The sequence below is a fragment of the Dermacentor andersoni genome, chromosome 2, assembly GCF_023375885.2.
Source record: "Dermacentor andersoni chromosome 2, qqDerAnde1_hic_scaffold, whole genome shotgun sequence".
NCBI lineage: Eukaryota > Metazoa > Arthropoda > Arachnida > Ixodida > Ixodidae > Dermacentor > Dermacentor andersoni.
The window spans coordinates 176,467,311-176,493,759 of NC_092815.1; the positions used below are offsets into that span (position 1 = coordinate 176,467,311).

Below are 26,449 nucleotides of genomic sequence, written 5' to 3' on the forward strand. Positions count from 1 at the left end.
TGCGGTTTAGATTCGGGTGCGCATTGAAATCATGTAAAAATGGTAGTCCTTAATTATGCACGTGCACACCTGCAGTCTCTTGTCACAGTATGATTGCAGATACACTTAATAAATGTACCAGCAGGTATTTAGCTATTTTGGACGTGCCTGTTGTGATATGAGTCCTTTGGGGCAGTAAACGGCATGCATTAATTCTTTTCGGACGTTTTCACAGTCTCCAGGGAGTCTGAAAAATTTGACCTTGACTGTGCCACTGCAGAAACTGCAGATAAGTGTTAGAGGTGCAGTTTTAACCCAGGCGCACGCTTGCATGGACGAGGAGTCACAGGGGCTCTCTCTTTTATTGTACTTGTTGTCACAAGGCTGATCTGCAAATTTTTGTTGCAAGACCAAAGCAGTTTATGTTGACAGTTTGCTTGTCAATGAAGCGATTTTTGACTAATGTGTGTTTATATGCTGCAGGTAATCAACTTCACGTTACCACACACTGTTCAACATTACGTTCACCGTGTGGGCAGAACAGCTCGAGCTGGCAAGAGCGGACGGTATGTGATGACGCATCCCATCCTGAATTGAAATCGATGATTTGACAGTATCATGTCTGCTTGGGCAGTAAAGTCATGTCAAAAGAAAAAAAAAGAACAAAAAAAAACAAGACCTGGGAGAAAAAAGAATGCTGCTTGCAGTGCACTTGTGGAACACTTGTTGAAGTGCCAAATGAATTTGTTGTAATTATGATTGTATGAGTGGGTACTGTATATACAAGGGTGAATCAAAAAGTCTTTGCCCCCTATTTTTCATTAGCAAAAATAAGGTGCATACAGGTAATTACAAATACTGTAAAAACTGGACTATAGGTCAGGCCGGAGTATAGGTCGATCCCCCAACTAACGAATTCTAAAAATGAAAGAAATCTTTTTCAATAGCAAAAGTACCGAAACACACCCTTACCTTGAAACATATGCGACTCATGCACAATAGTGACAGGATTTATTTAAATGCTGCTCGCATGTGCACCCGGCCAATTTTTAACAGTATCGCGCGACCATTGGCCTGTGTGCTTGTCAGCACCTTATTAACGGCGCTGAGCGGCGAAACACCCTCATGAGTGCAATCTTCGCGATGACAACAGCACCCAGCAATGAAAAAAGCACCCCGCAACTTATGCAGCACTACCGCCCGCGTATATGGAGAACGTGCAACGCCAACGAGGAATCTGCCATGCCAGTGTTTACCTAGAAGAGGGGGCTGGCTGAAAAGCTCGCTCGCAACTTCAGTAAGTTTAAGGCCGCTGTAGTCGCTGCTAGGCTGCCGCGACATCAAACGAAAATAACACTTTGATCGCGCGAAGTGAGTAAATACTGCATGTCTTTTCCCCCGTTCATCGCACTCTCTCTGAGTTCTGTTTTTGACAGGTAAGTGGGCGATCTCATGGTATTTCGGTTAAGCAGTACTACCGTTTAGTACATGCTTTTTCCGAGCTCCGGCCAACTACGGTTTAACAAGGTTTCACTGTACCTTTCTCCATACATGGGCTGCATTTCCCTGTGGGTTTCGATGGGTGTTCGTCTCTTGCTGCATAGAAAACGAATCACATTTTGTTGCTTGTTGCCACTTCTGGCAGTAAAGAGCAGGCACTATTCGCACCATTGCATGCAACCGGGTCATGGCATTTTCGAGGCCACTCCGAGTCGAAAGCTAGACTTGTGGAAGGTTGCTCAGAGCTACAAAAATTTTTTTAAAAATGATAAAGAAGAGAAAGACCAATGTGCGTCTATGAACGACGTCAGTAATGAGAGACCGCTGTTACATGGGTCATAAAGATGATGGCCGTGAACCACTTCTTTGCATTCAGTGCAATCGCTTTCATTTGTGAGACCGTTTCGCAGCTTTCCGAGTGTCATGCTGCTGCTTCAAAAAGATCTGTGTAGATTCGGCACCAAACCGTAATTTTAGTCGCAGGTACCCGATGAAGGAGCACCGATTAGGCCTAATGGCTTAAGCAGTGTGGCCGTGATGAAAATTTGCTGCTGCCAAAGTGGTAACAGGCCGCAAGCCGTCGCGGTATGCTTGCCGCTAGTATGTTTATACGGGTGACTCATGATGTGGTTGGTCCCGAGGTCACGCGTGCGGGCTAGATTGATGGCCGCTAAAGCTAAATGAAGTTCGTCACTGCGTATTCAACACGATCTGCATGCCTATCGGCGGCTTGTCGGCCCGATCTTTACACTTTACGAAATATGTGCTGCTTTTGTTGCCGTTCCTCTGTCGATGTTGCGTCATCATTTCTATCGGTCCTGTCGACACGGACATACCTTGCACTTACGAAGGCGGCCCTGGCCGATGGGGTGCCATTCTGCGAATTAAGGTGTTTGGTTGCTGTGTGTGTGATCCCTGCCTCAGGCAGACGTTGAAGAGCACTCACAGTGACAAAGTCTGTTACCACGTCAGCACGGGTGGCCCATCTGTGGGGTGCTTGGCGCTCCTTTTGTGTCAAAAATGAAGGGAAATACTCGCTTGGGTGGAATCAAGCAAGAGGGGCTCTGTGGCCCACATGACTTGTGGCACTGCGCAGGTCTTTGCTACGAATATATTGAATATTCGAAAAATGAATTGTAGATATTTGATTTGTGAGTTGAATTATTTGAAGGTTCACTATTCGATTCGGTGATGTTTGATATTCGCATACCTCTAATATGTACATTCCAATGATAGGGGCACTTGCTTTTGTGGGTAAAAAAGAAAAAGAAAAAAAGAAACGGCAGTTTTAACAGCCTGGTGTCATTTCTTGAAAGCTTATATGGTCTTTTGGTGCCGAAGAGTTAAAAGGATGTGGGATATACAGCAGTGCTAAATTGCACCCAGCCCAGGCATTTATACTGAAATTGACAGCTGCAGTCTGTACTTGTTTATGACCAGTAGGCTGCATTTTTAGACTGTGTCGAAATTCAAGCTTTTCCACAGATCGCACATCCTGTAATTTTTTGCCATCAGTTGCGCGTCTTTGAAGTTACTTTCCACCACGGAGTTTTCTAGCAAAAGTTAATGTTAACAATGTTTTTCCTAATGAAAATATAACAAAGTCTAGAAATTAGTTTAGATGAAGTCACCAGGTATAACACCGAGTGACATCTGCTGCTTGCAGGTCAGTCTCAATGGTCGGTGAGCAAGAGAGGAAGCTCCTCAAGGAGATCGTCAAGCAGGCCAGAACACCAGTCAAACAGCGAATTCTGCCACCTGGTAGGTGTGTTTAAAGCAAAAAGAAACTTTATATGGAAGCCACTCCAAATCTGTTGTATCATCCATGATGTCTTCACTGAATGTTACCGTGACAGCTCGCACAGCACATAAACTTGAAGCCCTGAATAGTGTAGGCAAACCTGTACCAATTTCTTGCTGTGAGTTGGGTTAACATGAGTGAGCGTTTCCACAGTGGTTAGCACTTTGAAAGCTTTTACAGTTGCATGATGTGACTTGTATGTGCTGTTGAGCTGCCAGTGCTGGATTGTCACATCCATGTGATGATTCTTTTCTGATTGCTGTTATGGTAGCTAGCGATTCATCACACCTGAAAGCACTGACCAGCGCTAGACAAAAGCACGAATAGTTTTGTATTGTCTTGTGCATGGTGGCTAGCCACTTTCATGCTGGACATTTATGTGCTGACATTGTTGTGTTACAGTGCAGTCCACTTATAACGATATCAAGAAAGACGAAAAATATGATCGTTATAACCGATGATCGCTATATCTGGACTGCAGTTATCAAAAAAAAAAAATTTTAACGCGTTTGCGCTCTTTACCTTTGCAGCTCTGAACTCGAATTCGCTACTTGCTCTAAAGAATAGATGATGTATACAGTAGGCCGTGAAAAACAAACTTTATTTCTAGCGCCAATGACCGTGTCAAGGATTAGGCGTGCCGAAATAGTCCGAAATCTGCACTTGCTTTTGCGGCAGCTTCAGCTTCACAACCGCGGTGTGCATGAATTCCAGCTGCTGCGCGAACACTGACGGCAATCCTTTAGCATGCATAAAATCAATTAAGGAGTCGATCGACATCAGTGCACTTTGCGTGGACATCGTGGTCGGGGTCAAGGAGCCACTGTCGATCTTGTTGTCACTGTCGCTGATGCCGTCGCCACCGTCGCACAACTTTGCGTCTGTCGAGACAGCACATCTTCGGCGATCGCCTCGTCGGTGACCTCATCGCTGAACGAGGCAGCACTGTCTGCAGTCAAAAACTCCTCCTGTGTCACCAGTAGGAACGAGCTCCCAGAGCTCGGTTATGTCAGCGACTTCCACCGGGTCGGTCTCAGCGGGTTGGGGAAGTTCGTCCTTACGCACAAAGCCCGCCTTCTTGAAGCAATTGGTGATGAACCACTGGTAAAGCGCCTCTTCAACATCGGCGTACAAAGGGTCTCTAACCCCTTTTCCGCTGATCGGAATGGCCGCTGATAGCTCCTGCCTTCACAATCGCGGTGCTCCCGGTTTTCAAGATGGTTGATATCGTTAACTGGACGAGCTCATACTTCTTCGCGAGGGCGCTCACCTTGCAGCCGCATCGAGAGTCCTGCAAAATATCCATCTTCGTGTCAAGCGACACAGCTTTGCGCTTTGTCGGCGCCATCTTCGAACTGGGTTGAACCGTTGGTTGCAAGCTGCTTCGGTGGCGTCAGCCTGCTATCGCGAGAGAGACGCGGGACGGGCGCCACCGCGCCGCTTTGCTTGTCGCTTCTTTTTTTTCTTTCTCTCTCTTTCGGAGCGACTGTGGCCGACGCGCATGAAGCAGCTAGCGGCATCTTGTGGCGCGCTGCGCCAACGTTGGCTGCGCCTACTTGTGCGCGGGTGGGGCGAGACGTGCTGCGCGGTAATGGCGGCAGATACGAACTTACGGAGGTAAACATCGCCTCGTCTCGACATCGTTCGTTTCCGTGAACTAAGCAACGCAAACGTTATGATTATTTGGCACGGAAAACGCCGTCCAGACTGCAAAATTTTGATCGTTATATCCGATATGCGGTGAATAACCTATCGTTATAAATGGTTTTTTTCCCCATAGACCTAATGCATAAAATGACACTCTCATGTCGACCCATCATTGTAACCGATATATCGTTATATGTGGTATCGTTATAAGTGGACTGCACTGTATCATGAACGTTTGTGTATAACCCATGTGATGTCACTTTGTAGATATGCATGCGCGCATGTTATATAATTGATAGCATGCGCTTTGCCTTTACAAGCACTGGGACTGCTGTACATGTGGTTCTTTCTGATATGGCATAGCTATTCAAATAAAGTGTTCGTCTGTCACTCTGGCTCTTGTTTTACCCGCTGCGGCCACAACAGACATCAGCCTGCAGCTTTTTCCATAGATTTAGACTTCTATTCTCAGGCGTGTCCGGGTCAGCTATGTCAGAGACCTAGTATTCTATTGCAGCACCTTTGTCTCAGCTAACTGGTACTTCATGTTCCTGGTAATCGGAGCACTTGAAGAACAGATGAAGGGGAAATAGACACAGGAGTCTATGTGTGTGTGTTCTCTGCTTTACCCTTGTTTCATTTCTGTTAACCTTCAAAAGTGTGCAGTATTGTCTGCTTGAACTCTTCAAACATTTGCAGGCACGCTGTTTGTAATCACTGCTTGCTCACAGTGATTTCAAACATCTCTTATGCTAGGCACATTCATTCAAGTGGGGAAGTTGTAGAGTCAGAAAAAAAAAAAAAAGAGGGAAGGTTGCCATCGTAGTATTTTGATCTCGTTTACATTATAGCTACACCTTTCTCTCGTGCCCTGAGAAATTGCTGCTTTTCAGCTTATTGCTATAACTTCTTCACAAAGTCGGGGACAGTCAACCCTTTGCCTGCTGACAGAGCTTTGCCACCTGACCTTCTCATGCCAAAAAGCATATTGTGTAGAGTTCACAGTTGCCGAATTTTAACAATGTTGCTATTTCACTTGTTTGTGATTGCAAGAAAGCTTCAAGCTGAGTTTGTAAGGAATATTTTGTTTTGGCTGTACCTGTTGCTTGTCTCGCTCTTGTCGTGTTTCTGCCATACCTTGTGGTGCAGTAAATGTCAACTTTTGGTTTTTCCTGCCTTTGCACGAGGTCGTGGGCTCAATTTCCAGCCGCAGCAGCTGCGTTGCAATGAGGGCAGAATGCAAGAACGCTCGTGTACTGTGCTTCGAGTGCGCGTCAAAAAACTCCCATGTGCTCAAAATTAACATAGAGCCCTTCACTACAGCATCCCTCATAACCCACTATGCAGTTTCTAGCTGTTAAACCCCACAATTTAATTTTATTGCAATATCGATTACGCAGATGCTTCAGCTGCAGAAACAGTGTCTGTGCCATGGTCGTCAGACTGTCCCACTTAACGGTGCATGTGCGGCTCATGCATGGAAGTTTAGAAAGTTTTCAGAGGCACAGAGAATGTTTCGTTGCAAGAAAGACAAAGAAAAGTTCATGCACCATCAATGGTGCACTCAATTGCCTCAGTGGCAGAGCCAGGGTAGCGTTGTGCTATTCGCTGCTGGCATGAGCGTTGTGCGTATGTGCACTATAAGCACACTAGCATTCATGTTGACTTGTTGTGTGTATCTTATGCTCTGAGCAGAATGGGCAGTAAACATCTAATATTTCACTGGGTGCGGACTTAACCGTCGGTCTCCTCTCGCCTGCAACGCCACTGGCGGTCCTTTTTTTTTTCAGCAACATTGTGAGATGTTAGGTAGCTGCCAGGGCACTTTTCCTTCTACGCAGCAGGAGTTGCCTCTGTGCTGCATCGTGCCAATATGTCGCACCCGCATATACATAGAATACTCTCTGAGGAGTCCAAGCACAACGTTAAACCTAGCTATTGCTCTTAGTGCTTCACCCTTTGGGCGAAACTGCCAAAACGTTCTTTTTTGCTGCCTAATCACACTTTTATTTTTGTTATGCACGTGTCCAGATGTGGTGGCACACTTCCGGGAGAAGATTGCTGGCCTCGAACACGAGGTGGAGAGCATCCTGCAGGAGGAGAAGGCGGAGAAGGAGCTGGGAGTTATTGAGAAGGAGGTCGAGAAGGCGTCCGAGCTTATTAACAAGAAAGCCACCAATGAGCCACAGCGCACGTGGTTCCAGACACCCAAGGAAAAGTTTCGTGAGCAAGGTGCGGGACTCATAAGTAGCATCAATAGTCAGTTGTAGTCATAAATGGCACTGTTTTGGCAGGTGCCGTCGAACAAGAGAGTGAATCCGAAGGGCAGTATATTCCATGGAGGAAAAATGGGCAGGGTGCTCACAGTTTCGCTCCCTGTGCATGTGGATGGCTGGTGCAAACTGCAGTCGTTTGTTATCGCGAACGGCATTTTAGGATTTCGTAAGCGGCCAGCACGAAACCGACCCCAACTACTACTTAGACATATCTTTACGTTACTGTTTGAATTTAACAAAACCACCGCATGCCACATCCGCAGAAAGACCCCCTTTGTGGCAGCGGTGCGCAAGACTCATCGCTGTGCCATTCGCGGGTTTGCGTCGAAGGCACTTCATTCATGCTGCTCGCATGGTTACATGCGAGTGTGAATGGACTCGGACGTTCTGCAAGCTGAAAGCCAGTTCCGAAACTAACAGTGTGTGTGTAGTGTTGGCAATTATGAGCACAGGGACTTTCTTACCAGTATCTTCCTTCTTTTTTTATTAAATCTACCTTTTGCACTTGTGTGCATGTAAGTGGTTGCTTTTGGGATGTCATTAATCATATGTATACAGTTCACTTCTGTTAAATTGACCCCGAGGGGTCTGACGAAATTGATTTATCTGGTGACTCAAATTAAACAAGATGTGTAAATAAACACCAAAATACACCGCTTATTCATTTGACAGTATTTGCCAGATTCTAAAACACACCCGTATTGAATGTGCAGCCTTTCTTTTTGGAAAAAATAAGGTATGCATTAGAATCGGGTAAATACTGTAATCAAACATTGTGAGCTATGGTTATACGTAGCTTGAAAATTTTTCTAGGGCAGGCATAAATTGAGCATTTTCGACTGGAGATGACGTGTTCAATGCATTCACTGTGCCTAAGCTATGCCACTAAAGAGGTTGTTATTCGGCTTACCATAGAGTCCAGACTCGTGTGTGCTGACTGGCCAAGTTTGAATTATCCAGCAAATGCCAATGTTAAGATTGAAATAATGAAGGCTTGTGCCCATAGAAACACATGGGCACCAGCACCAGTGGGGATCGAATCAACCGAAAAATTGAATTAACCGCAGTCGAAATGATGGAAGTATACTGTATACCATGTTTACACAATTGTAAGTCAACCTCGCCCTTAGCATGTCAGGGGGAAAAAATGGGCCACATTTGTGTGTGCGTTCTACAACAAAAATTTGTCGCTGAACTACTCTTCTCACGTGTGCCATCATTCTCACTAGTGCTGCCATTGTCATTGCTGCTGCGGTCCCACAGCACGTCATCGTCCAGTGAAATTCTGCACTTCACGCCATGACATCTATTAATTTCCTTTCCCTTTATCCTCTGGTAACTTCAGCACTATTTAAGGAGGGAAGGTGTTTAAAGTCCAAAGTAGTCGCCCCTCGATGATTCGAGTGCACGGTGGCAGCGTGAAAGAAGAGCCGTTGTTCGGTAAAGAGACACTTTATTCAAACACCGGGGCGTCTGTCCAAGTCCAAGCTTGAAACTCTGCTCTCCCCCACACAACCGAAACATGACTTTTCGAACCCTCAGCTGCACAAGAGAGTCACAAGCCAGCCAGTCACACATGTGAGTTCACCCCATTGCAACAAATAGCACAACAACCTGCGTGCCGCAGACGGCATTGGTGCAAACAGTGGCACACTTTACAACATGCCACCAGGGGATAGGTTTGCTCAAAGACACGTGTCATCTCCATCTCCCCTACGTTAGACTCCGAGCCTTGATGTCCTCCCCTTTTCTCCTGCAAGTGGCCGCCATGCATGCTGCGAGAATGTTTCAACGAAACCACGGCTTATTGACGGCATGTCTGCCGGACAGTGGGCTGCCATACCAGTACTAAGAAAACTCGGTCCCCTGTGCAGCTGTGGGCTGGTTCGTTTCAAATCCAAACACCATAATCGGAACCCAGTGGCAGTTGCACACAAACGCATCCATCAGTCGTAGCCGGCTAATTGGTCGTAAACATGCCGCCGTTTTCACGGCATTCTCAGAAGGCGCACGGATGCCAAACATTGGCACTCAAACCGGATGGGCAGTGTCGCGTCGCCCAATTTCCTTGACCGAGACTGTCGACAGGACATGTGGGAAGCGCATGGGCATTAGCGGTGGCGGCGACCTCAAGCACCCCCTACCTTTTATTTTCGCGACCGTCTCCCTGAACGCTCCCCTCCAGCTCGGGCAGGCCATGTTCCCTTTTGCTCCGAGCGAGGGTGCAGATCTGCCGCCTCTTCCACAGTGCAAACACGGGTGTCTCCCGTGTCCCCTCTTCGCAGAACCCTTCTGCATCCGTTGTTTTCGGTCATTGGCCAATACAGCAACATGTGAAATCGTCCTGCGCTTTCTGTACAGTGAAACCTGGTTAAACCGTAGTTGGCTGCAGCTCGGAAAAAGTACGTACTAAACGGTAGTACTGCTTAACCGAAATAGTATGAGATCGCTCACTTACCTGTCAAAAACAGAACTCGGAGAGAGTGCGATGAAAGGGAGAAAAATATGCAGTATTTACTTCGCACAGCAAACGTGTTATTTCCGTTTGATGCCGCGGCGGCCTAGCAGCGACGACAGGGGCCTCAAACTTGCTGAAGCTGTGAGCCAGCTTTTCAGCCAGCCTCCTCTTCTCGGCAAACACTCACATGGCAGATTCCTGGTAGGCGTTGCATGTTCTCCATGCACAGGCGCGATAGTGTTGCAGAAGTCGTGGGGCACCTTTTCATTGCGGGGTGCTGTTCTCGTCGTGACGATTGCATTCATGAGGCTAACGTAAGCGCGCAGCTTCTGCCACTGTCGGGCCTGAATCACCCGTGCTGTCGCTTTCCCTGTCGTCCTTATCACTGTCGCTAGGCAACACGTCGGCAACAACAGAGACAATGATGGTGAAAAGTCGGACTTCGTAGCCAACATCTCTTCGCGGTTGCAGCAGTGCTGCCGAGCTATTTCCTTGCGTTCCAAATGCCACACACAGTAGTCAACATTAGACCCGTGTCGCGTGCCAGCGCCGACTTTTCGCATCACGTTCGACAGCACGAACAGTGTCTCTTCTATGCTAAGCACTCGGTGTCTTTTTTATCCGAGTTTCGGCATGACGCAAGTTCTCACTTGCACAAAGCCACAACGCCATAGAATAAAGAACCAACTGACAACGCTCTCTGGCACGGCGCCGAAATGATCTTGATGTTGATGTGGCGTCACGCGCAAACGCACAGGGCGCTTGGAGGCTGTTGTGCTGATCTCTGAGGCTTGTTGTTCTGCTGGGCCACCCGATGGAGACGATGCACCACCGTGTTTGTGCGACGAAAAGTGGAAACACTATGTGTTAACCGATACGTACGCAATAAGCTGATACAGTTTATGCGGATACAAAACACATTATGTTCAATGGTCGCTTAGTCGGGGATTTGATGTTACTACTTTTAAAACAAAACTACTTTTTAAGGGGGTACGGTTTAACGAGGTTTTACTGTTGTCGCATAAACTGGGCCCTACGACAACAGTCAGACCAACCCCCTAACCTCAAGCTGACTACATCGCATGGAACAGCCACCCATCTTGAAAGCACCCAAATGCACACATCTGTTAGGGAGGACCTTTTCGTATGCACGGTTGATGTAAGCTCGCAGCTTTCCGCCACAAGCCAGTAGTAGTACTCGCATCAGAGTACAAACATCAAACAGTCAAACGTTCAATTTATCGCTCGCCGCGCAGTTGCTTGTTTCTTCGCCTTAACGAATGGCAGCTTTCTTAATGTTGCTGTGAAGGAGCGCCAAATGCTTATTGGAACTGGACAATTCATAACAGTTGATGAAGCTCGACAGTGAAATGTGACAGGTAGTCAAGTCCAATGCATCTAATAAAGACCCAAAGAGAAACACGTGAGTGGTATCATTGCTAAAGCAAACATAAAATTGCTACTATGCCGAAGCACTCCGTTATCTCATTTGTATTGCCTGTATTGGCAGCGCTATGCTTCGGTTTCGAATGTAAGTCGACCCCCCCCTCCTCCCACTTAGGATTGACAATATTTTAAAGATTGGTCGCCTAACAATCGTGTAAATATGGCACTACAGACTTGTGCCATCTGCCAACTGCCAAGCCTTGCACGAAGCAGTATGGCTTATGTGGGCTTGCCATGTAAGTGTAAAATGAACGTATAATAAAGGTTATTATCACATTGTTCAAGAGGCAGGTGGTCAACACTTGTGACTATTTGCTCCTTTATATCACCTGCCTGCCTGATGCAAGGTTGTGCTTAATCTTGTATGTTTTGTGCACCTTCTTTCAGTACAACTGAAGCTTGGAAAGCACAGCAAGCAAACCCTCAAGAGGTTGAAGATACCTCCACGTGCTCAGAATGTGAGTATTCCAAAACAGTGTTTAAGGTGTCAGAACATGTTGAGGCTGCTTTATCATCTTTGGTATTTCTCATTGCGAACGGCACAAGGGAACATGAATGCAAAAAAATTTGGAGGGCGCTTAAGCTTCGCATTCAAGAGTGAAATGTGATAGCATTAATAGATCCCTGACTGCTTGTCACACTTCCTGGCAACTGCAGCTTATGAAACCATAATGTTTACCGGGAAATGCTATGCACGAAGGTGAACTTTCTGGTAGAAATGCGGCCTGTTGCGTGGGCCGCGATGCGGCGGAGACGGGCGCCTTCGAACCGGCTGTACTGCTTCGCGGCCGGTCTATGATTGGTAGAAATTCTGGAGAAGGGGTTTGTGTCTGAGTTTCTGCGTAGTAGATTTATGTTTTCTGATATATTTAAATTACAATCCGGCGCTTTCATGTCTGTAGGTTGCATGTAAGTCATGCTTTACAATTTTTCTGACGTTCTTACTTTGAGAAATTCAATTATTTCAGTAAGTTCTTTGCACTACACGGAGGGCCTGCAAGGTTCGCAATGATTTTTGCTGAAATGACGGTCGACGCTGGATGCGGCATGCCAATGCCAAATTTTCTGTGACATGGGGCCCTTAACACTATCATGTTAAAGTGAGGCAGCATGAGTACTGCCATTTCACTGCCTGGCCTCACTGCGTTTGGTTGCTGGCTGCTGGTATATTTATAAAAACATGAGAGTATAGGTATAGTAGACATTCTTCACTTAATGACTTAATAATTTATTTATTGGAGCAATTTAGTATGCCAAAGCAACCCAAGGACACCCTAGGTATCCAGATTAATTTTGAAAAGCTTGGTTTCTTTGATAGACGTAAAAATCTAGTTACAAGAGCGTTTTCTGCATTTGGAAACCTGGCTGCTGCAATAGGGAGTCAAACCGGACACACCATACTCAGTAGCCAAATTCCATAGCCACTCAACTACCATGTTGGATAAGCACTTTAGAAAGCTGCCTTAATTTGTTTATCTGAAGTTCCACTTTTTTGGCAGACGTGCACTGTGTCACAATAAACAACACAAGGAATCCCAAGCCGTTCAACTAATTGAGCATTCTGTCTTAAAGGGACAGACAGTCGCTCAGAACATGAATCGAGATAACCCCGCTGGTCGAATGATTCCCCATCGCAGTGGCTGAAACGAGCCATGTTTCTCTCATTAAACGTGGATTTATATATTTAATTCGTCACTAAAAGTCACGAAAGATGACCTTTGGCACCCCACGGGGCAAAAACATGAAGCTGCATAAGAGGTTCACCATGTGACTTACTATTGTACAGTCTCTGGTCTTTTTATTAGTATTGAAATCCAGTATACTTTTTATTATAAGGTTTTCCTGACTTACAATGTGCAGATAAACCTTCGTTTGCGGTGAGCAGGAAAGTGGTGCTGTCTTCGTTTTCGATGAGTTGGGTTGGCTCACCTGTCGACAGAACAACGACGGGGTCAGCCAGCCATGATGTACGCGTGTACTTGGGAGAAAAAACGGTACAAATATAAGAAATGTCTAAACAACAACGCGAACTTATTGCACCAGCTCTTTATTTTCAAAGGTGGTTAAAAAGGCCAAAATGTAGGTTAACCACAGTTACACTCACTCCTGTGAAAGTAGAAAGATTCAGCATTGGTGGAGGAGGGACTCTTACTTTCTTAAAGGCTGCTCAGATCGAAAAATTCTGCTTGCTAATTATCAACACGCTTTTGGAAGTAACCGCTGCAGATGTAAACACTACCAAGGGTGAGCTCTGCGTTGCGCCATAAATAATTCGGTCCTTAAAATTCGGTTGTCAGTCCCTTTAAAGTGAGTCTGCTGTACCTTTGTTGAGGGGGATTGAAGAAACATGTTTCGAGTAGCCTCTGTTTGAATGGGGCATTTATAGGGTTCTTCCTCTCTCTTTATTTTCGTTCTATTTCATTCTTGCATCTGTAACAGTGTCAATGTGTGCTCAATTGGCCCATGTTGCTTAGTCCTGCTGTGCTGCACAGCAGGCAGTGCAACTGCTCTTACTGTATTTTCGCTCCCATTTTTTGTAGGCTGAAGATCGTGTCTCAAGGGAGTTGGAGAAAACAGCGCAGTACCAGGCACGCCTGGCTAAGAGGGCGAAGAAACCCAAACGCACGCGGGTTATCACTGAAGATGATGGCACAAGAACGCATCCACGTGAGTGTGTCATAGTTTGTCTTGGACTTTTAGGTCTTCACTAGCCCTTCTCAGGCATGTGTAGCACTGGCTTCTGTAACAGTTATGTAGTAATATGGCATGCTAAGGCATGATTAATCACTTTGTCTATTTTGTTCACATGCTTATGAAACAGTGGTTATCTCCTTCTATGCATAGGTCATCGATGTATACTACCGTATTTACACGATTGTAAGTCGACCCCTTTTTTTAAATTTGGAAGTCTGAAGTTGGGGGGTCGACTTACAATCGAAACCGAAACATGGCCCCGCCAAAAAAAGCGATACCAACGGGAGCTGCAACGTAGTTAGAATTTTATGTTTGCTCTATGGCCCTACCCGTATCTTTTCGCTATCCCGCGTGTTTGTTCGCTTTTCGGAAGGGTTTTCAACATTTTTGAGAGTTTTACAGTGCATGCAACACTCATGGGGGGGTGTCGATAGTTGATGGAAGCACCGCTGTTCCCATTTGCGGCGGCACCCTCAGAACGGCGGCGCTTGCGGGGAGTATCGGTAGTTCATGGAAGAGCAGACACCGCTTGCTGGTTTCTCTTTCTCTGTTTGAAGGCATTGGTATTGGCATGATATTGGTTTGACGCGTTCCACTTGACTGCCGGCTACGTGCTACTTCTATGCTTCCCCAGTCGTCATGAGTGCTCCAGGCCCACTAATCGTTCGGCACTCGTTCACAGCAGCGTTCAAGGGGGCTGCCATCCTTTACGCCGAAGAAACAAATCACTGCACTGCGGGCCGCAATTTCGATGTTTCTAAACGGGTGGTGCGAGAGTGGTGACTGCAGCGAAGCGAAATTTTCACCTGTGACGACAAGTGAGAAATTTCCCACGTGCCGAAGTCTGGACGCTTTCCGGAGCTGTAGGCTAAGCTTGCGGCGTACGTCGCTGAAATCCGTGATCGGTCCCTGCCAGTGAAGTGCGACGTGGTCATGAAACAAGCCCGGACCTTCGCCTTAATTTTAAGGTTCTGCTCCGCTGTGAGTACAACGAGTGGCTGGCGGCAGAAGACTGCGAAATTACGCCAACCGGACCTGTCAAAAGAGCCTCCCTGACGGCTGCGTGTAGTTGGGTGCATTTGGCGTGGGCTGCTGTTCTGCAAGATGTCCTGGTGCGGTCGTTTGCCAAATTTGAAATTTCGCTGGACCTCGACGCGCTGTGGGACCGCAGCAACGATGACAATGGCAGCACTAGTGAAGACGAGTAGCCCAGTGACCATGTCAGCTACTAATGAATTTTCGTTATCGAATGCGCCCTCGGGTATGCTCTCTTATTTTTTTTTTTTTTTTGGTCACGCGATATGGGGGGGTCGACTTACATTCGAGTAGACTTGCAATCGTGTAAATACGGTACTTGCTCTTCTTGACATGTTTCTTAAGGAACGTGGTGAATGTAACTACCACCGCAAAGAAAAATTCAAGCCCACTTATAAGAAGCCTAAGCATTATGTGGCATTTGTTGTTATTATAGTTCTAAATGTTGCAGGAAATAGACTGCCCAAAAACAAATTTAGGAGGAAAGCAGATTTTCACTCAATTTACACCACCATCAGTTTTAGAACGTCAGTTAATGCACTTTTCCCTTGGTTTTGCACTTGTGTGCAGCATGGGTGTAACATCTTAGAGTGATGTTTAGGTACAACGGTGGTTGAACTTGGGCGAGGGGAGGCAAGGAAATGTGCCGACGGAAAGGGCTAGACATTTTGTGCTACTTTTAACGACCAGGCAAAGATATTTTTAACTAGTGTCATGATAACCTGTGAGATAGTGAAGTGCCACTTCTTGGCTCAACATTTCATGTAACCTACGGATTTGTCATTGCAGCGAAAGGGAAGAAAGGTGCCAAGAAACGCAAGGGCTTTGATGCTGAGCTTGTGGACACCAGCAGGAAGACTGTCAAGAAATTCCGTTATGGGTATGTAGCTATGTAGCTAGAAACTTGCGTTGAGAAGATTCTTGCATAAGTGATGGGGCAGACTGATTGGGAAGAATGAATTTGCCTGTGGCATCATGCTGTCACACTTGCTTACGAGCAATTTCGGTGAGAAAATAAATTTTGTGGGGCTCTGGGCATAGATATTAGCAGTAGCTTGCTTATGTAATGTGCATGCCCTGATTCACGTCCTTCTGATATTCTGCTGATGTTGATAGAATGTTGAGGAACATTTTCTAATTTATTTACTTTTTTTATCTTAGGCCTTCCTACCAGGAGAAGGTGCAGATGGGACTGGTCAAGAAGAACAAAGGTCCTGTCAAAAAGTTCAAGTCAAAGAGCCGGTACCGGAGAAAATGATTATGAGGCTGCAGAATTCGTCTACATTTGCTGCAATTATGTGAATAGTAAATGGACTTTTTACAAAGAAATGTGTGGGCACAGAGTGGTTAGATCAGAAGTGCAGAGAACCAGTGGATATCAAACTAAAAAAGAAAAAAGTATTAACTTGACTGCATGTCTGCATGGTTCACTGGAACTGATGTGAAGATGAAATACTGCAATATACTATACAATGGCACTGTCATAGTAAAAAAAAAATATTTTCTTCATTCATCGTTCAAATAGCGAGAAGGAATCCAAAATTGTTCCTCAAGTGGTATTCTTGCAAGGGAGGAATTATCTACCCTGTGCAAGGGAAACAAAGCAAATGATGGCAATTCGTCGAGCAACATGACCACGTAGAACTGCGCCTGGTCAAGTTGGGGTCAAGTTGCACAGTTTGTATGAAGGCCAGGAAAGAGTCCCTAGAATGGTGTGCGAATACACGGATGTCAACGAATAGAATAGTGGACGTTAAATCGATTCGTGAATCGAATATCTACTATTCGAATATTCGGTTCAACACCCGGAGCGGTTGATGCCTTAACGCGTGCAGCTTTTTCACGGCGCGGGGTCGCAGTCAGTACCAAGTTCGCCGGTCGGCAGTACCGGTCGAAACGATAACGCGGAAAGAGGGAACGAGGAGAAAAGCAGCGCGAGTTTCGGAAAGCGTGAAAGTGTGTGCAAAATTAGGGCGAATTGGTCACTGGAAAGCACACAGATCGCATCGGATACGCACGCGCGTACGTACGCTCACAGACATTCGCGGAGTTCGGAGCTTCCTGCCCACACGCGCGTTTAAACGCACAGACGAATTCGTCACGCATGCCCGCGGAAGCGAGCGCCGTTTCAACCAACGTTACTGGACCTGGTTCGGCTTCAACAGTCGTTAGTCCGGTCATTAGGCCTGGATCGACGTTGCTCAATCGGTCGTGCATCGGTGATTAAATTGACTGTTTGGTGCCTAATCGACGCACATCTATTCGCAGCAGCTAAAAGCCGGAAAACCGCCCCCCAACGAAAGCGAGCGTATGGGATGGCACCAACGTTCACGGCCGCTACCTTCGCGAGCCACCGTACATCAACCTCTCGTTCCCGACGCCATTGGTAGAGACACATCGGTATTTTATTTCTAACTTTGAGCAACCCCTCGCAATACTTGATTGAGATTTACATGGCGGGCGCGAAAGTCACGTGACTGTAGTGCGTTGACCGTCTGCGCAGACGGCGGATGGAGACTGATAGGAGGTGGGGGAGCGGTGCCTCGCGCGAACTTCCCGCACGTGGCCCTCCTAATTTGGGAACGTTTGACAGGTGGCAAACAACGCTGAATCCGACAATGAAAATGGCTGTTGTTTGCCGTCGGCGCGACCGTGGATCGACCCGCGCAGCAACAGCGACGGCTATGCGCGAAGCGGTGAGTCACGTGATGCGCGGTAGGCACTTTTCTGTCGCGCATATTAGAGAGTTTAGAATAGGGGCCCCAATAGTTTGGGGCCCCAAAGAGCTTTGCGGGTGTCGGCGTTGGGGCACGCAGGAGTTAAGATCTTTAGAAGGGGGCGTTGTGTTTGCGGATAGCATCTTGCGCTGACAGCGCCACTGCAGCGTCAAAGAAATTCTATTAGAAATAAATAAAATATACAATTTTATGATAAGAATAGAAAACTTTTTCAAGGCACGTTTTGTATGGCCCGGCATCAACCGCGACGCCGACACTGAACTCGTGGGTGTCTTGCGTGCCAGCGCTGCAAGGTTCTGCGCCAGGCTGTGACACCATTGGATGCGTTTCCAGGGCCAGATGCTCGATTAGACCACATACACGTGGACGTCGTTTGGCCGTGGCCACCTTGCCAAGGCCAAACATGCGTGCTGACTTGTGTTGACCGTTTCACGCGTTGGGCGAAGGCTATTCCAGACATTACAGCCGAAACTGCTGCTCATGCTTTCGTCAGCCACTGGCTATGCCGATTCGGCGTGCCGTCCTCCATCACAACGAACAGAGGAAGCTAATTTGTGTCCGCATTATTCGCTAGTCTGACAAAACTCATCGGCATTTCGCGCATCAGGACTGCAGCCTACCATCCCATGAGCAATGGAATGGTTGAGAGATTCCACCGGCAATTGAAAGCAGCGCTCTGGAAGCATTGCCCATCATGCTCATGGGCATACGCACGGCATTCAAGACAGACATCAGCTGCAGCGCTGCGGAACTTGTTTACGGCACGACGCTACGTCTGCCCGGTGAGCTCTTCGCGTGTGGCCGACACCAAGCCCACATTCCTGCCGGTGACTACGCAGCTCGCCTCCGTGACATCATAAAGGAGCTCCGACCTACAGCTCCGCGACAGCCCACAGAAAGAACACGTGAGTAGCGGACTTGAGTCCTGTAGTCACGTATTTCTGCGAAACGATGCAGTACGACGACTGCTGCAAGCACCATACGATGGGCCATTCAAGGTTCTACGTCCACTCCTTCACCTGGAACCCGCAGATTGTGCCTCGTACCACACCAGCGGATTCCAAAATGACAAACTGTACTCCCTCATGCGAGTGACGGCTACCACACACGTAGTAGCGGACGGACGAAGCCACCAAATCACCGCGTTCTTTAGCCGCCCTGCGTTTCATTTCGTTCGTGCTCTCACTAGGAGGAGGGTGGGTGCTGTGGTAAACTCGGGATGCACCGCAAGTCAGCCATGTCGTTGCCAGCGCGACGCTCGAGGAAAAGGGAAACCAGCGTCCCGAGAAGGCGCCAGCAGTAAGAAAATAATGTCAGTTGTCATCGAGATACCGAGACACGTGCTTGTCTCTTCGTTCCGCGCGCGTAACTACAATTGGCGACCGCGCTTTTCACTGGCCGCTCGACTGACCGCTCGACTGGCCGCTCGAGGCACTTCGCGTGTATTCGCGGGCTTCGTTCATGGTCAGAAAAACACTTTTATGTAGCACGTATTGAGCAACAGGAAGCTGTATCGGAAGTTTTTCATGTAGCTCTACCATATTTTCATTGACATTTTTAATATAACTTTAATATTTGAAAAGTTTATTAATTAGGACTAATTATGTAATTATGTGGAATGAAAAATTAATAATCTGAGTATGTCCAAGCGAATGCAAACAACAATAACTTGGTTCTGTCCAGTTACGTGGCATTTGCATATTTTTAAACTCTGGCTAAAGTTAGCTGGAACACTGTATACGAATCAGTCCCGATTTAATATTTCGCTAATGTCACCATGTTTACATCCCTTTAAAGCAATGTACATTGCTGTAGTATCAAACTTCTCTTGATCAGCGAACACCACACAGTACTACGTGCACTTGTCGATGTTCTCTTGCTACATTACCGTTAATGACCTGACCCCCTCAGATAATTGAAAGCAGTTTTTCATTTACTAGCTCCTCAGTTGGCCGGACCTCTAATCATGAACCGTATTACATAAATGTGTCAGTGTATATGTATTGTTACCAAACGAACTCCACGCAAACATATTTCATGCTTCTTTGGAAATCAGAACATATTCTATATTTGATTCGATGCTGGGTGGTTGTTTTTCTTGAATATGCGTGTTCGATTCGATTCGAAAATTTCACAATTCGAACACCCCTAGTGTAGGTTGATTTGGCGATTCTCTTTGGCGTTCATTAGTTGGCCTTTAATGCCATTAATTGGCTTCGAACTTAAGCTTCCTCGACTACGACTTTCCTATTCAGATACATGTAACACGCAGAAATGCTTTTGTGAGACAACCGCATAATCAATTTGAATGAATGTTTTTGCGTTTGAGAGCGAAAGTTAACTTCTAGCAACCTTAGAGCATATTTTGATTAAAGATCTTGGTTTTGTTTTTCCAAGAACTGACGAAATAGTTAAAAAAATAGAAGCACGTAGTTTACAAATCCGTAACTTTGTACTATAAATACCCTTTTGCACACAAACTTTCTATTATAAACAAGCTAAATTACTTACAGGAACATGTAATCAGAAGAAAAGGTGTTCGCAAATCACGTGATGAGCTTGTCTACACAAATACTCGTCGGCTGACATTATTCATACCTCTAAAAGAAATCAGTGGAACAAAAACAAGAAATGGAGACGTGTTTGGCGATCCCCTCTGTTCTTTGTTTTCTGTACCTTTTTTTTAACGAATAAGTATATTTGCGGCAGAACCCATCTCACGGTGACTGTCGGCGGTAATGTGTTAGCGTTGAATCAATATACCGACACAACGTATTGCTAGCGTCGAAATGAGTTATGGATGAGGCGTATACTGCAGCGGGATTCCTCTTTTATGCTTCCCTGACACTCGGCGCCATCTAGCGCCGCCGCCGCGAAGCCTGCGCGTGGCCTGCGAAATGCGTGCGAATGCTGAGAAACGCGTGATGCGGCAACAGGGCCCCTCTCTCGCGCTTCTTCTGGACACGCTGTGCCATCTGGTGAAAGCGCCGAGAAGTCCGCTCGGTGCCCCCGAGACAAGAAGCCTTGCGCGACGGTGCCTGCGAACGCAGAGAATTGTTTCCTCGCTTGCCGCACATTTAGTGGCACATAGTGACCCAAGTTGGCGAGAGGCTCATTGAAGAGCGGCACATACTCGGTGTATTCGTGGCACAGCTTGCTAAAGCGTTGGCGTGAAAGGCGTTCACTGGAAAGCAGCACACACCCATTGCATTTTTGACGAAGCCTGCTAAAGCGTGTGGTTGCTGTCTTTGAGGAATCATTGGGACGTGGGCTCGATTCCGTTCAGCGTCGGACAAATATGAGGGATCTCTTGCGTTATTGTAGAGCGGCACATCCCCAGTGGAACATACCTAGTTACCTAATCCGGTATCAATGCCGTTCGTTGAAGAGTGGCACAAACCTACTGGCCCACACACAATGACCCAGGTTGGCATCAAATAGTTTCTTCGAACAGCAGTACCTACCCAGTCCCGCATCTACAGTGACCTATGTCGGTGTGAAAAAGGTACCTTGAAGAGCGGCACGTGTGTTCAGATTGCCACATACTCGGGGACCCAAGTTAATCCGATGGTTGGGTTCGGATCCTGCCACCTCGGCACAGCAGCCCGATGCGCTACCCATTCAACCACGGACTGACTACCCAGTGACCCAGGTAGGCGGGAAAGCGGTTAGATACAAACGTACATAGATGCAATCATAGATATATACTCGTACATAGATACACAGCCCCCGGTAAGTTCGTGAAGTAGCCTAAGAATGCTAACACATTAAAAGAAGGGGCCAACGAAATACCGACGCTAAAGAAGAGAAAAGGAAGGATGACAACTTTTATTGAAACCCAGGAATTTTGCGTGATGGCTGGTGTCCACTGTAAACCACATGCTCTTGCTCCGATCCATCCACCGATATTGATGCCGTCGTCGCCCGGTCTACCAGCCGGAGTTGGTCCTCAGGGCGAGAGCTATATTTCCCACTGCTCGTAAGCTAGATTAGGAAGTACGTCTAGGGTGGGATTTCGCTGACAGGTTCCTACCGCGTGCTAGAGCGTGGCGGGATCTCCACAGTGAGGGCACGAGGAAAAGTAGAGGTTAGGGAAAATGGCGCGTACAGGCGAGTGGGCGTGGAAAAGCATTGCTCTGAAGCTGCCTCTTGATCGCCTCCTGTTGTTTGGCGTATGAGTTGTGTCCAGATGGGTACATTTTACGAGCTAGTCTGTAATGCTGGGTGATCAGCTGATAAGATCGACGTATTTAGTGGTTGAAATGATTCGATGAAGCCACGTTGGTTACATCTCTATTCTGCCCATTTCCGTCTTTATTTTTTCATGTTCATTATTCACCCATTTCGTATCTTATACATATAGTTTTTAAGGCACAATTACGCCGGCCTTGTCTTCTTCAGGGTCGACACTTGGTTGACCCTTTCTTTTTGACCAGGAGGCCAGGCAAGCCGATCCCGGAGACTATTCATACCCTACTACTATAGTCTATGGTAAAACAAGCTTATTTTCACCTATATTGGCGCTAATTACGCCCGTACTGGTAACTTTACATACTCTGCGCCTAATTGTTTCATCGTGTTGGCACCGCTGAAGCCACCTTCCAGACACTATTATCTTACGCGTGCCCATACTTCGTCAAATCGAACTCGCTGAATTTCTCGAAAGTGTGCCATACGATGGCTTTGCCTCACCATATGTATTTCTACGGTGATGCACCCTTTACAGGGGCATAGTGCAATGTTGTTAATTTTTGCGTATATTGGCGCTGATTGGGCGCATGCTGTTGATTTTATCTGCTCTGTGACTAATTATCGCTTGTTTCGTTGAGAGTTCCATTTTGATACATTTTGAGACTCGCTGCTACGCTTTGGAAGGGGCGAAAGGGCCGTTTTTTTCTGGAAATAGCTGCAAAACGCTCAGATTCCAGATATGCCAAAATCGTGTGAAGTCAGCTAAGACCTTGTCTTCAAGAAAGTACCAATAGTAATGCACACAGGCATGCTTCGGAAGAGCTATGATGCTTTTTATTAGTCTGCTAGCCCTTGCTGAGAATCGCAGGCATATTGAGCATTTCTCTGCTCATCCTAGACCTGCTGGGCCTTTTGTCCTTGTCTGTTCTGTTTTACTGGCTCCCGCTATACGCCCTTGCTACACAATTAGTGAAATGCCAATTAGCCGAAGTAGCAACCCTTCCATGAACGTAACTTAGATGGGTAAGCGTTTTCTCAGTGCCACAGTTACCGTTCACAGTGAAAAGCAAGGTAAGCGCTGCGTTTGCTTCCTCTGACGAATTACCGCTGTTTACCGCCGTTTACATGAATGCGACATGCGTTAAATGCGATGGGCCATTGCCACATTCCCGTAAACGTGGCTACTAAAAATGACACAAGCTTTCGTTCACTCAAGGCTGGCCAGCGCTGAATATATTTATGCGTCGTTTTTGCTTGAGTGTTAAGCGAAAAGAAGGTATATATACGGGCTGGTTATTTTATTGCGATATCAATTGTATAGGAACTTCAGTCGAATTTTCGCCGTCGCCGTTGGCGTCGCCGTCATGTTTCGTATAAAATCCAAGTGCGATAAGATCCTATCGCGGCCCGCGGGCCGTGTGCTGCGGGTGCGAGGGCAAGTTTGCGAGGATGCACCGCGAAGGATAGTAGCTTGATGCTCGCTCATTATTGAAGGTCACAGGATAAAGCGCGCTCAAGGCGTGGGGAGGGTGGTCAGTGCGCGTCTCTTCCTCTAGCCCGGCCGTGTGCCGCCCGCGCCTTGTCTCGGAGGTAATCTCCGCCGAGTGCAAAGTTTGGGGCGAGCTAAGATGGCTGGTGGCAGTATATGTGCGCCGTCTTCGCGCGTGGCCAGGGCTGGTGCTCGCGTAATCTCAAGTTTTGGATACGCGTTCAAGGGATAGACAGCAGGAGCATTCGCTCCCCTATGTTTGCGCTTTTCATCACGCCAGCGTTGAAGCAGTGACTTTACGCGGTATCGAGTGAGATCTGTTCGTGTTTGTCAGTGCGCGCGCGACGCCACGCTTGATAATTTACTTAGTAAGCGAATGTTTACTGCAGTTTATAAGACCGATAAAACTAGGAAGGAATTACTACACGCAGTTTTGAACGATCGAGACGAAAGGGAGCCCAGGGGCCCGGTTTTTATTATTCATATCATTATTATTATCATTCATAATCATTCCATATATATATATATATATATATATATATATATATATATATATATTGCACGGGGGATCGCGATGAAAATTGACTAAGCTATTAACTAGTTACTTTATGGCACATATTGCAATTTATAAATTAGCCGGTGAGTTTGCACGATATTTCCACTCTGAGTGGATTCTCAGATTCGCACGGATTTCACCCGCCGTGGTTGCTTATTGGCTGTGGTGTTGCGCCGTTGAGCACGAAGTCGCGGAATGAAATACCAGCCACGGCGGCCGCATTTCGATGGGGACGAAACGCGAAAGAACCCGTGCACATAGATTTAGGTAAGTGCATGTTAAAAAACACCAGGTAGTCAAAATTAATCCGGAGTCCCCCGCTACGGCGGCCTCATAATCAGATCGTGGTTTTTGCACGTAAAACCCCATAATCTAAGTTCCTAATTTTTTTTTGTACAGGTTTCGAGATAAGCGCCGTCAAAGTTGCGGTAAATATGCGCTTTTCTTCCACTTTTTTTTTTTTTGCTTGGGTGAAGTGCAATAGACGGGCCTAAAGACAGGCGAGACAGACGGGACAAGTGCTGTCCCGCATGTGTCCCATTCCTTTGGTGCGGTCTGTTGCTCTTCAACTTAGTCAAATATGCATTACCAACTGGCCCAGGGTTGTACTTTTCTATTGTTCCGCTTACTTTTTAAAGAAAACGTGGTTTTATGCATTGAAGCACAAAAGTAATTGTAACGCCCATGTATTTCATGGCACACTTTGGGCATGGATATCTCATAATTGGTGTCCTCCTGAACGTTCGTCACAAGTGGATACGTCCTGCGAACTGACCGGCTGTACAATTCGTAAATTGCAATAAATGCCGTCAAGTGATTTAGAAGGTGTATTACTTATATTTTTAATTAATCGATTACGCATGTCAATTTCTTGAGCAAGTAATATCCGCCTCTTTGAGCAATCCAGCTCAAGGACTAGAATTATGGTATCTGCCACAGGCGATATTAAAAAAAAAAATCTGTATATTCCGAAAAAATTAAAAAGAAGGAGCCGATGCGCGATCTACCTGCAGCTGCTAATGTCAGATGCAGGTTGTTTGCAGACGACTGCATTCTATACAAAAATTCAATTACCATATTCATGCACAAGTATTAATAATGAGGCGAAATACTGGACCACTCGCTCACACGAGGTGGGCAGAATTCATTAGTTTTGAACACCTGTATTTATTATTATCTTTTACGAAAGGCGAAACTTCAGGGAGAAATCGGGTTTTGCCAGAAAACGGCGAGCACTAACTATGTGTAACTACCTGTTCTGATTTACGTTTACCTAAATGTAGGCGCCGGAGTTTGCATTCGTCTGCAACAAGGCCGCCGTGGCGGGAAGTTCTACCCGCGACATCGTGTTCAGCAGGAGAATGCCACGTCCACTGAGCCGCCGTAATAAGGGTCACTCACGCCTTTGTATTTATTATAAAAACCACGTGTGTTCCCTCTGTAGCACTTTAGGTGTCTTATTTCTTCGTTACGCAAACGGAATTCATCGTTAAACCTGACACTTGCGTGCCACAACATCCTAGAAGACATTCTAGACACAACATTCGAGCCGAACACCGCAGCCTGTGCATCACTATCCACAGCATTTTTTTTAAATATTCAAAACGAAATAATCGACATGTTATTTTTTTTTCATATTACAAATAAGAGATGACAGCAGCTAATCCAAGGAAAATTTGAGCACGATCGGAGATTGCTGTTTCTTTTTTGTTTCCTTCGCGCGCGATAACTGATGTTTTGCGACTTTTCAAGAATTGACGCCTTAATAATAATAATAATAATAATAATAATAATAATAATAATAATAATAATAATAATAATAATAATAATAATAATAAAGTACGTAAGAGCCACTAAATACACTTTGCTGTACGTTTAGCATGTAGCAAAATACGCGCAAAAGAAGGTTCAGGAAAAACTTGTGGTAGAAGGCCGCATTTAAAGATTGACAAAATATACCAATTTTTTCTTTAGTTTCTTATTCAAAAGCAAAGTTTGCCTTTATTGTCCGGGTTATAGGCTTGCGAAGACAACAGTTTTTTCTTATTTTTCATTAACAAGGTTGTGAAAAGTAGGTTCAACAATTATGACAGCATAGAAATTTTCATTAAATTTTTTAGGTTTACTTCTCTCGAACTCGTAACGTCGTGCAATTGCGTAAGCCGCATTTCCCACCGCGTCTCAGTTCACATTTTTTTCATGTGGAAACGAAGGCTTGCGCTGGGAAAATAAGTATCGTCGCGATGTGTGGAGGGATCTTGCTATGCCAGATAAAAATTTCGTGCAACTAAAAAAAAGAAGTAGTCGGGACCTACCCCCGACTGTCTTTCTTTGACACAATCAGCTGTAGAGCAACCGAAAACCGGCCGCGCGCCCAGTATCGAGAGTGAAAGTTGCTGCTGCTGCTTCCAGGGTGAGACTATGCGGGTAACGATGCAGCATGCGTCTCAAGATTTAGAACACTGGCCAACCAGGCTTAGCTGGGCGCGTCCAGACGTAATGTCAGGTTCGTGTCCTGGACGGGCTCCGAATGCGCGAAGACCGCACACAGTATTGGCAAACCTCATAAAGCGCTGGTACTTAATTAATTAGTTCAGTAGCTTCATTAAGCCTAATTAGGTGTTATTACGTGAAGGGGT

At 46.3% G+C, this 26,449-nt stretch overlaps 1 protein-coding gene across 2 annotated transcripts in view; it reads left to right on the plus strand.

The window, feature by feature from the left end:
* Window positions 1-16,165, plus strand: part of Rs1 (Dead-box helicase Rs1) — a 54,429-nt gene extending 38,264 nt beyond the window's left edge. For both annotated transcript variants that reach the window (XM_050187219.3, XM_055076010.2), the window contains 7 exons: window positions 463-545; window positions 3,146-3,240; window positions 6,959-7,159; window positions 11,495-11,565; window positions 13,648-13,774; window positions 15,626-15,716; window positions 15,998-16,165. In XM_050187219.3, the coding sequence (XP_050043176.1) occupies window positions 463-545; window positions 3,146-3,240; window positions 6,959-7,159; window positions 11,495-11,565; window positions 13,648-13,774; window positions 15,626-15,716; window positions 15,998-16,094 (765 nt within the window). In that variant the 3' untranslated portion in view covers window positions 16,095-16,165. The remainder of the gene's footprint in view (window positions 1-462; window positions 546-3,145; window positions 3,241-6,958; window positions 7,160-11,494; window positions 11,566-13,647; window positions 13,775-15,625; window positions 15,717-15,997) is intronic.
* Window positions 16,166-26,449: the final 10,284 nt, after the last annotated feature.